The sequence below is a fragment of the Gossypium hirsutum genome, chromosome A08 (genome assembly GCF_007990345.1).
Source record: "Gossypium hirsutum isolate 1008001.06 chromosome A08, Gossypium_hirsutum_v2.1, whole genome shotgun sequence".
NCBI lineage: Eukaryota > Viridiplantae > Streptophyta > Magnoliopsida > Malvales > Malvaceae > Gossypium > Gossypium hirsutum.
This window is the reverse complement of record NC_053431.1, coordinates 449,078-462,376: the sequence shown is the minus strand read 5'-3', so window position 1 is coordinate 462,376 and position 13,299 is coordinate 449,078. Positions and strand designations below refer to the sequence as shown.

At 32.0% G+C, this 13,299-nt stretch overlaps 2 protein-coding genes across 3 annotated transcripts; one reads left to right on the top strand and one right to left on the bottom strand.

Moving 5' to 3' along the window:
- Positions 1-122: 122 nt before the first annotated feature.
- Positions 123-4,591, top strand: LOC107931874 (protein NRT1/ PTR FAMILY 8.1). 2 transcript variants are annotated; one of them, XM_016863834.2, is made up of 5 exons: positions 123-225; positions 905-1,020; positions 1,112-1,329; positions 1,765-2,318; positions 3,586-4,591. In XM_016863834.2, the coding sequence occupies exons 2-5, from the start codon at positions 915-917 to the stop codon at positions 4,436-4,438; spliced, it is 1,731 nt and encodes a 576-aa protein (XP_016719323.1). In that variant the 5' UTR covers positions 123-225; positions 905-914; the 3' UTR covers positions 4,439-4,591. The 2 variants fall into 2 exon arrangements, with proteins under 2 accessions (XP_016719323.1, XP_016719322.1); XM_016863833.2 differs by having other exon boundaries at positions 899-1,020.
- Positions 4,592-5,737: 1,146 nt separating this feature from the next.
- On the bottom strand, positions 5,738-8,352 carry LOC107931896 (probable sugar phosphate/phosphate translocator At3g11320). The gene is made up of 4 exons (XM_016863853.2): positions 7,643-8,352; positions 6,878-6,981; positions 6,487-6,715; positions 5,738-6,061 (listed from the first exon to the last, which is right to left on the bottom strand). The coding sequence occupies exons 1-4, from the start codon at positions 8,072-8,074 to the stop codon at positions 5,915-5,917; spliced, it is 912 nt and encodes a 303-aa protein (XP_016719342.1). The 5' UTR covers positions 8,075-8,352; the 3' UTR covers positions 5,738-5,914.
- Between the last annotated feature and the right edge of the window lie 4,947 nt (positions 8,353-13,299).

Here is a 13,299-nt window from a genome sequence, read left to right as displayed (position 1 = left end):
GAAAAAAAAAATTAATCACACATTTTTAATGAAATTTAAGAGGAAGAAGCAACACAAGTTATGGTTTTTTTGGATTTTTGGAAGCATATATAAGAGTGTAATGACAATACCTTTGATGAAACTCACCGCTCTCCCTTTGTGGAAACCAAAGCCATCATCTCCTTCAACTCTCATTTTATTTTGCAAGAAAACCATTGTTGATCCACTTGTTACTTGAAGCTTAAGGTACACCAAAACAAACCCAATATTCCTTTTATCTCATGCGTCAATTTTCTTTTTATTTTCTTCAACCTGGAAAATTCATTCATTTCAATACAATCTTTCAGTGCTGTTTTTGAAAATTCTTGGAGCAATACACTATTAAACATGATTCAATGCAACCCAAAGTCATCTTTTTAATCTTTAAGCTGAAGTTTGTCAAACTAGACCAGGAGTGCACGTACTATAGCATATAGACCTAGCAATTCGTATATTTGTGTCATGTTTTTAGATTTCAAGTTATTCAGTTCATATCATGTTCATGTTATTCTTTTGTGTCCCAAGGTATTTTGAGACACTCGTCCATGCCTACACTAGACTAGGAGTGTGAATAGACTATAGCATGTAAACCTAGCGTGTTTTTGTGTCGTGTTTTTTTATTTCAAGACAGTCATCCATATCATGTTCATCTTATTCTTTTGTGTCTCAAGGTATTTTGAGTCACTCATTCATATCATGTTTATGCAAAAGTTTGGCAGCCTCAACCAGGCTAAGAATGTATAGATTATAACATGTAGACCTAGAACTTGTATATTTGTGTCTGTTTTTCGATTTCAAGACACTCATCCATAACATATTCTTCTTTTGTGTCCTGAAGTATTATAGCATGTGAACACTATCTTGATCCAAGTTTTCACAGTTTCAGGCTTTGACAAATGGAAGAAGATGATATATATACAAAAGATGGGACAGTGGATTACAAAGGAAATCCAGCTAATAAGAAGACAACTGGAACCTGGAGAGCTTGTCCCTATATCATAGGTAATCAAAACGGAAGCCATTAAACGAACTTGAAATTAATAGTTAAAAGATACGAGATTTTGATGTTTCACATTGGCCTTTTATCAAACAGGTAATGAGGGTTGTGAAAGATTGGCATACTATGGGATGAGCACCAATTTAGTGCTTTATTTCAAGCATCAATTAAACCAGCATAGTGCAACCGCTTCCAAAAATAACCAGAACTGGAGTGGAACATGTTACATTACACCATTGATTGGTGCATTTCTAGCTGATTCTTATCTAGGAAGATATTGGACAATTGCTTGTTTCTCGATCATCTATATCATTGTAAGTATACTTCGATTCCAAGTAATACATACAAAGTCTATAGTCTATTAAAAGTATCATGGAGTCCCTTATATTAGAAGGTGGATTGCATTTTATCCCTTTTACTCAAAAAATGTATAAATTAGTCTTTATACGTACTTTGGATCAAAAAGTAATATAGTTCTCTCTATTTCTATTGTCAAAAACTAACATGATTGACAAAATAACTAGAAAGTTTCACGTGTACCTCATTATGACGTACAAAAACCAGTTTTTAATAGTAAAAATAGATAAAAATTTTAATAGAAGGACGAATTTACTCTTTGATTTAATATATAATGATTAATTTACCTATTTTCTGAATAAATGAGATAAAATATCATCCGGCTCCTAATATAAGAGCCTCCATAATTCTTTTTACCTTTATAGTCCCTCACTGAGATAATATTGATATAGGGAATGACACTTTTGGCAATGTCTGCATCGGTCGATGGCATGAAGCCATTTTGTTATTCGAAAGATAATTGCAACCCGACCGATACGCAAAGCGCCATGACTTTTCTAGCGCTGTACCTAATAGCGCTAGGAACAGGTGGGATTAAACCATGTGTTTCGTCATACGGAGCCGATCAGTTCGACGACACGGACGAAAGGGAGAAGATACACAAGAGTTCATTTTTCAATTGGTTCTATTTCTCAATAAACATTGGTGCACTCATTGCAGCATCTGTGTTGGTATGGGTTCAAACCAATGTGAGTTGGGGATGGGGTTTCGGCATCCCGGCTATAGCCATGGCTATAGCTGTCGGGTTTTTCTTTACGGGCACTCGTTTATATCGGAACCAAATACCCGGTGGCAGCCCTCTCACACGTCTATGTCAGGTTTTGGTAGCATCCATTAGGAAATATAATGTTGCAGTGCCTGCTGATATGTCTCTTTTGTATGAAAAAGCAGATGCAGAGTCTAATATCAAAGGAAGCCGCAAGATTGACCATACCAATGATCTTAGGTCAGCTTTTTAAGCTTTTAAATCATCATTCATTACATTGTGAACTTGCAACTAACATTATTCAGATTGCATTTTTACTCTTTCAACTAAGAAAATAGGTTAATTAGTCCTTATACGTTATATTAAAAAGTAAACTTGTCATTTCTATTAAAAATTTCATTTATTTATACTGTTGAAACTGGTGTGTCTAATGGAATAATCAGATAGTGCCACGTGTACCTCATGCTAATATACAATGACCAGTTTTTAATAGTAGAAACGGATGGAATTTTTAACTCAATGATCAATTTGCTCTTTGATATAACTTAGAAAGACTAATTTGATCATTTTTTAGTAGGGAGGGTAAAATGCAATCTGACTCCTAATACAAGAGCCACTATGATACTTTTTGAAGTTTAGTGATCGATTTAAATTCTAGACAATAGTTTGAGTACATTTCATGAATTAACTCGAAAATAATTGATATTCTAATTGGGGTAATATTATTTTTGATCTCTCAACTTGACAACTAGGTTCACTTTAGTACATGTACCTTTTTTTTGTTCACTTTTGCACTTGAATTTGGCAACTAATTCTATTTTGGTCCTTGAACTTGAAAACTAAAAATTTAATAACATAACACTTTGATATTATACCACATCATCAGAGTGTCACATTTAGTGTTTTAATAACTGATGGTTGAATCGGTTATTCTAACGATTCCTGATTCAACCAGTTCAGTTTGTTCGACTATAGAATCAACAATAATTAAATAATTAATTAAAATTCATTTAATTAATTTAACTTGTTTAATTGTTTATTCTTTTCGATTTTCGATTTTTATCAATTTCAAGCCGTTTTTGAGTTAACCGATTGAAGTCCTTTGTTTGGACCTTTATATCAATAAGTTCTCAATTTGTCCAATCTGGTCATATTTCAATAAAATGTTGGCCATATCATCAAATGTTGACAAAATCTAAGTTCATAGACGAAAATGAATCTAGTTGACAAGTTCAAAAAAAAAGTGGACCCTAAAAAAATATTGGTTCCAAAATGGACCTAATTGCTAAAGAGCCAAAAACTTATATTATCCCATTCTAATTATACAAGTCTAGCTGTACCGTGGCTGATGATGGACTGATGGTAATGGAAGGCAGCAAGGGAGGCTTCTGCGCCAAAATTTTGGGAACTTTTTTCTAAGACCCAAACAATTTTTGAAAATTATAATTAAGTTCAAAAACATTTTGAAATTTTTAATTAGACTCTCACTATGGCTGCAATTTTTCAGTTTCTTGGACAAAGCAGCAGTGGAAACTCAAACAGACCAATTAAAAGGCATTAATCCGTGGCGACTTTGCACCGTCACACAAGTCGAAGAACTCAAAGCTATAATCCGATTACTCCCCATATGGGCTTCCGGCATAATCTTTGCCGCCGTATACAGCCAAATGAGCAGTTTATTCACCTTACAAGGCGAAAGAATGGACACTCGCGTAGCCCACTCCAACTTCCATATCCCACCAGCCTCACTTTCAATCTTCGACACCCTCAGTGTCATTTTCTGGGTACCAATCTACGACCGAATCATCGTCCCGACGACCGGAAAATTCACCGGCCGGAAAAACGGATTAACCCAACTTCAACGAATGGGAATTGGACTCTTCATATCAATCTTCGCCATGGTAGCCGCAGCTATCTTAGAACAAGAACGGCTTAACATAGTGAAAAAACATAACTATTACGACTTAAAAGAGATGCCATTGACGATTTTCTGGCAAGTCCCGCAGTATTTCCTCATTGGGTGTGCTGAGGTTTTTACCTTTATTGGACAATTGGAGTTCTTTTATGAACAAGCACCGGATGCCATGAGGAGTTTTTGTTCGGCGTTGTCGTTAACCACCGTGGCTGCAGGTAGTTATTTGAGTTCATTGTTGGTTACTATTGTTACTAGTATTACGGCAAAAGATGGGAAACTGGGGTGGATACCGGATAATTTGAATCATGGCCATATTGATTACTTTTTTTGGTTGTTGGCTGGTTTAAGTGTGGCGAACTTTGGGGTTTTCATCGGGATAGCGAAATGGTATACGTATAAGACGGCGGTGGGGACTGTGCCGTTGAATCAGAAAGAAGCGAAATGAAGAAGACGAAGTTGTAACATTAGTGTTCGGAGTGTTTTATAAGATTATATATGGTGCTGTCTGTTTTTATCATGTTTTTCGTTGCTATTTACGTGTCCTTAGCATCTTATTTGTATTGTGTCTCTCTATTTTTAGAATTTTAACTTTTTAGTCCTTCGTTTGCATTAACACTAAAATTTTTTAAATTAAAAAAAAATAATCACAAAGAGTAATTCAATTAGTGAAGATAGATTAAATCTAGAACTTTATGCATAATACATGACTAATAACATAATTTAACCAAACAACTATCATTTTGTCAAGACTAAAATTTTAAATTTTAAAAATTACAGGGACTAAAAGTGATCAAATTAAAGTACAAACACTAATTTCATGATTTGCACGAAGCAAAATGTCTAATATTCAAATTTTGACCAATGTAAAATCTCATATTCAGACTTTTTATAATTTTAAATATAACCCTCAACATTTACATTTTTTATTAATTTAACCATTATTAACTTTTCAAAAAGAGTTAAATCCATCTTTTTAATAGAAATACTAATTAAAACATTAATTTTTTAACGGCTTACTTCATGTTGATATGATATTATTTGTCTTATATGTTATGTCAATAAATTATTTAAGAAATTGTAAAAATATCCAAAATTAAAAAAAAATATATATATATATAATTCATAAAAATTCAAATACAAATTATTATGAAGTACATGTGAATTGTCATACGGGCTATTATGCTTAAAAATTTAACATTTTAGTTAGTATTTACGATAAAAAATAACAATCCGACTATTTTTAGAAGGTTGATAGTCAAATCTAACTCTAAAAAATAATTAAGGATTAAATTGATAAAAATATAAATATTATAAACTAAATTTATTATTATGCCTTTAGACTTTTAAAATTTAGTTATATTTGTTTGTTATAATCAATATCGCAGATCAATTGATAAAACTAATTGAATAAAAATAAAAATTAAATTACATAATCCATGAATCATTTATTTCTAATTGAACTGACAAAAATTGATGGCTTGATTGGTTGGACCGAAACCAAAAAAAACTCGGTCATAATGGATCAACCACAGGCCCGATCCTACCCATTTGTTATATCCATTGGCGGGAACCAACGAACTCAGTCCCTCTTTGGTTTAATTCTTTCCCAAGTCCCTCTACTATTCAAGTTTTTAAAATTTAATTTCTCTATTCTTATTTCAAGAGATTTATTTTTTGTAACTATTTGATTTAAAAATAAATATTCAGCTGATTTAAAAAGAAAAGAAGAAGAAGAAGAAAAATCTAATCAAATTTTTGCCAAATTCTCCATAAAAGAAGACACATTGGTTCAACAAAAATTACAAAATTCTTCCTTCAATTTTGTTTCACTCAACAGCCTAATCCAACACTAAAAAACACATAATATTTGTTGAATTTGTACCCATATATATATATCCCTATTGCTTAATGGCCCCTTTATTTACATACTGCGTTTTTTAGCTTCAGTATAAAGAATAACCCCTGCCACTGTGAGTGAGTATCCAAGCATCCCGGTAATTGATACTGGATTTTTGAATATCAAGATCGATATAACCACGGCCACCGCGCCTTTCGCGTTTCCCAACACCTACAACGACGACAACAACTTGAATGCTTGAAAAAAAACAAATTATTATATACATATTAGGCATTTACTCGTATTCGACAATGCATATATTTGTAAGGTAAAAGTACCATAGAAGTTCTCGTACTAGGAGTCGAATTGCATTCTGACTCTTCTACTCAAAAAATGAGAAAATCAATCTCTATACATTAGATCAAAGAGCAAATTGATCATTCTGTTAACGGTTTCATCATTTTCTACTATTAAAATTGGTCCATATATGTTAGCATGAAGTACATGAGACATACCACGTGTTAAGGGATATATTTGCTCTTTAATCGAATATATAGGGACTAATTTGTTTATTTTTTTGTTAAAATGTAATCTGAATTTTAATATAAAAGCCTCTATGATAATTTTACCATATTCACTAGTGATTGTTTTTTTACCTGGAGAGTCAAGGGACTGGTATGCTTGGTGACCAAGAAATTGGCTAAGTTGACAAAATAAGCAAGTGCTGAATTGAAGAGGAGATATATTAAGAACTTCCAATCATCTCTTGCAAGTGCAATGGTGATGCCAACTACACCTTTTTCCATGTAAAGAGCTGCTGGGAAAAGGGCCAGGACAGCTATAGGTGCCATGTACATTAATAGGTTCATGGCGTTGAGCTTTTCCCTAATCAATTTAAACCCCAAAATTAGATTTCATAAAGACAAAAAAGCATTTCCGAGAGCAAAAAACCCTTTGTTTAGCATTGGTTTTACCATCAAAAAGTGTTTTAGACAGTCAAAAGCAACGGTAAACACACTCTAACTCCAAAAATGTCAGGTCCCTTACCCTTCGGAAGACAGCAAAAGGCCTTGAAGCACTGATTTAAGAGCTCTTGCTGCTGTGGCACCAATACACATCATAAATCCAAACAGATGAAACAATGGTTCTCCCTTCATCCATGCATAAGAACCAAATCAATAACCAGTGGCAATGATTATCATCAAGTATAATGCAAAAACCAACCATTTAGATCAATAAAATTCAATCTATTTTCAAAGTGTCGTTCTTCGAGAGTTAACAGACCCTTAACAACGGGGTGAAGATAAAAATTTTGGGGACAGAATTAAATAATATATTTTTATGAGAATAAAAATATAATTTTGTCATTTTAATAATCTATATATTTATAATTTTTAGAGGACTAAATTAAATTTTTATCATTTTAATAGCTTAGATTCACCCCTACTTAAAAAGTTCAATTTCAAGACTAGTGTCTATATTAAGTTTTGTCTCCGAATCTTCTCTCAGCCCTCTTACTTTATAAATACGTCAAATTTCTTAAACTCATGCAAACATCATAAATTCAATATCTATCATATTAAAAAAGATGAATCAACTCTCAAAATTACGATAAAAAGTTTAAAATTATCAAAATTAAAGGCGAATTCTAGGGGTAAGCAAGGACTAATCCTAAAAAAGTGATTAAATTAAAATTATAATTATAATAAAATTACAATTTAATTCTTTAAAAGGGGCAGAAATTATGTTTAACCTCTTAAAAGTTAATGAAATAGTAACACAAATATTGAGATTTGAAATTTTAAGGCTTACCCCACTGGCAATAATAACACCAGCGACAACAGGCACGAGTGTAACATACGTAATCCAACCTTCCCTTTTAGAAGTCATAACCACCGCAAAAACCGCCGTGAAAAACGGCGTAGTAGCACCAACAGCTTGATTAAACGACACAGGAAGGTACCTAAGCGAAATATTCCCGCCGACGACCGACAAACAAAAGATGAACCCCAAAGCTGATATCTTCATCATCTGCAACCGTGACTTCACCCTTTGCATCGGAGCTATTTTCAGCCATTCAATAGCAATATAACTCAGCAACGAACAAGCCATCATATGGCACAAGGTGAGGAAAATTGGGTACTTGAACCCATAATTACTTAACAAGAACTTGTTCAATAACAAAACCCCAATGTTCGAGGCGTACCATGATGCTATTAAACCGATCGTAAATAAACTTCTCATTGGATTTTTTTTTTTTTAAACAATCTTTTTTTCTGGGTTTTTTATAAGGAAGAAATTGAATTGCTGGGTTGAACCCAAAGAATTTTCTTTTTTATCAGATTATAGAGAATTTAGCATTGGGATTTGGGTGTTAATGGAAGAAGAATTAAAGTTTTGATTTTTTCTTGAAAGGGGGGGGGGGAATTAGAGAAACCTGAGGTGATGGTTTTTTAATCTCAGGTTTTTGAGGAGGTTAAATCGGAGAAGAGTTCTTGTTCTTCTTAAATTTTTGTTGTGTTGTATTACTTTATATTTTATTTGAGTGAGGGAAAAATAGTAATGTAACCCTTCAATTAGCCGTTTTTTCAGTTTTATCCTACGAAAATAAATAGATTTTCTTGCGTTTTCCCACAAACCAAACACATCTTTTGTTTTCCATGAGTATGTGGATTGATGTAAAATTTGAAGGCTGAGAATTGTAAGAATTAGTATTTAAGCTTCCTCTCCACTAATTTGTTCCTCCCACATTTTTTTAGAAAAAAAAATTACAAATACAAATTATTAATAAAAATTAAAACAACAGATTAAAAATTAAAATATCACCCAACTTAAATTAAAATAATTTTATATAAACTTTTATATATATATGTAATAGAATTTAAATAAGAATAAATTTTAAATTAAGAATTTATACACAATTTATCGAAAATAGAGTCTGATCTGAATATCTCAAGATTTTCAAACCTATTAATAAATATTGGTTGTAATAATAATACACATTGTATTTTCAAAAAAATTAAATTTAAATTTTAAAGACAAATAAGTAATAATAAACCACGAAAGCATTAATTTCCATAAACCGAAAAATGATTTCTCAGATAAATTTTTCTTATATTTTTTAAGTGAAAATCGATATCTAAACTATAAATTTTGTTTCATTTTATTTTAAAACAGGCTTAATTAACAATTTGGCTCTTAAAGTATTCATTTTCTTACTTTGATACCTTAATTTTTTTTGTCCCAATTTAGTACTTAAACTATGTATCCGTTATATTTTTTATGTGAAAAAACAAACATTTCTTTTATTAAATATATATACACATTAAAAAAATAAAAAATTGAAATAAATAAAAATTTATAATCTAGAAATCACATATAAATTATAAAAAAATTACAAAAATAAGATAATTGAAAAGAAATCAGTTAAAATTAATAATATTATTACAATAAATTGTAAAATTTATTAAAAATTTGTAAAAATATTAAAAAGGTTTAAAAATATTTTTTATAAAATTATAAAATATATAATTCTAGAATTCTAAATGGTATTTAAATTCCATTTTTTTGCAATTACTTGAAATTTTAATTTTTTTAATTTTTATAACAATTTTCAATTTGTAACATTATTTTGATTTTTTAAAGTTTATAAATGTAACGCCCCAATTTTCGGGAATTCTGTGAATGTTGGCAAAATTTCATGCTTTGATTTTGTCATTTGTGAGTGAAATTATGAAATAGGACCTATGTGAAAATGTTTGAAAATGCTATAGGCTAATTTGTAGTGGCCAAATAAATAGTAGTGCAAAATAGGAGGATTTGCATGTCAAACCTCCCATTTTACAAGAAGTGGCCGGCCATCATGTTGTTGAAGACAATATGTGCACTTTATATCCATAATTTATGGTACAAATTGATAAAAAATTGATAATGGGTTAGGTAAATGTTCCATGATGGGCATGATAAGCATTATGGGCATTTTTTTTATTGACATTATGGCATAGGTATGGCACAAATAATATAGGTTATTTTGTGTCATAAAATGTTGGGTAATAAAATAACAAAAGGATGAAAAGAACAAAGTTTTGTCCATCTTTGTTCATCATAGCCGAAAGTTAGAGAAGAGAAAGGAGAGGAGAAAGCTCTTGAGTATTCGGTCACTAGGAGGAGGAAAATTGAAGGTAAGTTCTTGGTACCTTGCTTCTATTTTGAGGTTCATGAGTTCTTCTTGATTCTACCTTAACTCTTGAAGCATATTTTGGTTTTTAGTTGTGTTGTGAGCATTTAGTCATGAATTAAAATGAAGGAAATGGTTGTTGTTTCATGTTCTTTTGATGAAAAATGGAAGATAGGTGAAGTTGAGCCAAACAAATGAGCATGCATGTGCCTTAGATGCTAAAGGGAAAAATTGGCTAACATGTTGTGCTTTAAAATGATGAAATGGAGATTATACTTAAGTAAAACCATAGATATGTGATGATTGATTGGTGATATACATGTTTAAATAACATGCATGCAAGGTATGTGTGAAAGAGTGATTTGGTAATAAATCTGCTTGGGACAACAGCAGTAACGTGACTTTGGAAAATCACCATAAATTGTGGGAGATGAATTAGAAGCTGAATAAATTATGTAATTAAATCTTATTGAGTCTAGTTTCAAATGAAATAAACAAGAACATATTTTTAATTCTGTACAATGAGAAATTTGATTCGTAATGAAGAGTGGTCAGATTAGTCAAACAGTGAAACATGTGAAACTTTGAGAAAAATCTGGTATTGATTGGCTAAACCAAAAATTCTGAAAATTTTATGGATAGAAGATATATGAGTCTATTTTCAGGAAAAATTAACGGCACTTGATTTGGAGTTTCGTAGCTCCAGTTATAAATGATTTAGTGACTGTTGCTCAGGAAGACAGCTTGCAGTGAAATTATGATTATGTGGTAAACATTGACAAAAATTTGTTAATGAGTTGCTTATTGATTTCTTATAAGCTTACTATGATCTGTAGGTGTGGTTGGCTGAATATTGTAAGGGGTTAATACGTAGTTCGTATTTGAATAGTTAGATTAACTGTTAGTAATCCAATTGTAGGCAGTTCGTGTGTGGATCTCGTCAGCATATCGTCGCAAACAGGTGTGTAACTAACACCCTCTTATAGACTAGATCGGCACAAGCCGAAATGCCGAAAAGCCGGTATTTTGAGATCTTGCGAGTGTGTGAATGCTCATGAGATTAATAGTTTGATGTATATGGTAAATTAAAGTGATAAGACTGCAGAGTGCGCGATTCTGTGCATTTCGATATTTTTGGGCTTAATGGGCCAAAAACGGGATAATGGGCCAACGGGCCCAAATTTTTAAGAAAATGCGGTAAGTGTTTCTGATCGTACGTAAATGGCTATGTTGTGTATGAAAACCTTAAGAATAGTTAAATTACTTGAATAGCCCTATGTATGCAAAATTATCATTATACCCCTAGGGTTACTTTTGACTGAAAAGCATGACGATCTGATTCTGTATGATGTCTGCCATGATTATATATCTGTTGCATGGGGACTTGGGTTATACTATGGAGGAAGCGTCCTGGTGGCTATGCCACAATTATCTGATCTGGTGGCTCTGCCACATATATCTGTCCTGGTGGCTATGCCACAATTATCTGTTCTGGTGGCTCTGCCACAATATCTGTATCTGGTGACTTCGTCACAATATCTGGCAGTCTCGCTGCGATTTCTAGGGTGTGTAGCGGTTGGGTGGGCCGAGTAGTCTCCCCACATGGTGTAAGGCTGGTACGGGGGTGTTATGGATGAATCTGGTTGGGTTTCTGCATAAACATGTAATATCTGTTCTGTTCTGTTATGGGCCTATGGGCTTTATTCTGAATTCTATTCCGGGCTAAGGCCAACTTATTCTATTTCTGTGGTTTGAGCTGATATAGGCTATGGTTGGGTTAATTTACACACTGAGTTTCCTCAAACTCACCCCTTTTATTTTCATCCACGCAGGTAATCCCCAACCATAGTGGGCTTGGAGCTATGAGGGAATTCGGAGTGGCCACCCGTTCTGAAAGTTTGATTTTCTTCTGGTGAACTGGACATCCTTTTATTTACGTTTGAAGTTTTGGGTTTTTAAATGTAATAAGGCCGCTTAATTATTTTTGATGGTTTTAATATGTATTACTAAGATAGGTATTACTTATTTTAACTGTTGAAATTGGATAGCTTTAGGGCGTGTTTTCAAAAACAACAATTGATTTCAAAATAACATGACAACAAGCAAAGCTTCCGCAATGAAAGTATTTTCCAAAATTTATCACTTTTCCTAAAAATGACTTAATCAAATCGGTTTCCTAGAAATATCCATGACGTTAGGGTGTGGCAATGGCGGTATGCATGTCTAGGATTGGATCCGAAGGGAGCTTGGTACTTAAGCAGTCCGATGGACTCACCACCTCTTTTCCGGTTTCCTACCTGGTGCACAGATTCCATTCACTTTAACCTATAATGAAATTATCTTTTAAAACACTAGGTAAGTTTTTCTGGATCAACAATGTAAAATGTTTTGAACGCTTCGATGTGGCATATTGGATCCGGTCATAACGTCTGGGTCGGGTTTAGGGTGTTACAATAAATATATATTTTAGAATTTTATAAAAAATATTTTTAAATTTAAAAAAATTTTTATATATTATATAAGTTTTTTTACATCTTTAATCAATACAGTATATAGTGCCATGTGGCCAATCAATGCCAGTCAACATCAAAAGTATTTCTTAATATTTAAATATTTAATATTATAAATTTTATTTTATTTTTTTAATTTATATTTAATGTTTTATTTTAAATAAATCTAATTACCATGTGTCATGTGGTGCTTTTTCATTGGTGCTTAATAGTTTTTTTTTTTATCATCTGTAACAAAATAGACCAAAAATATGAAAAATTGGTACTTTAAATATCAATTTGAGACAAAATAATTAGGTACCAAAATTAAAAAAATGTAAAAATAACTCTCAAACTATATTGTTTTTATCACTTACATAAAAAAAATTTAGTCAAATTTGGTTTCTCACTTATATTGTGTCATCGTATCTCAAAATAGGATACTAGCCATTAAGAATGTTCCACGCGACTTGTGGGATATTCTTATTGGAGGCTATACAAATGAGATGGAATTAATAACTTAAGCACTATATTTAACCAACAAATTAAGTCATTAAGCGAAAAAATTCGTATAATTTAAGGGTCAACTTTGTAGTTAAGCTTTTTTTTTGTATAATTAAAGTATTTTATATGTCCCTTTTAGGTCTAACAAAAACAATTTTTTTGAGATTCATGGATGCCCTGCCTAATAATATCACATTCAGAGTTCAATTTTGAATTCTCTCCCTTGAAGTGTAGTATAACTAAACAATGCGCCAATAATTATTGATATTTTTAAGTTGAGCTTGAGATTTTGCCACTAT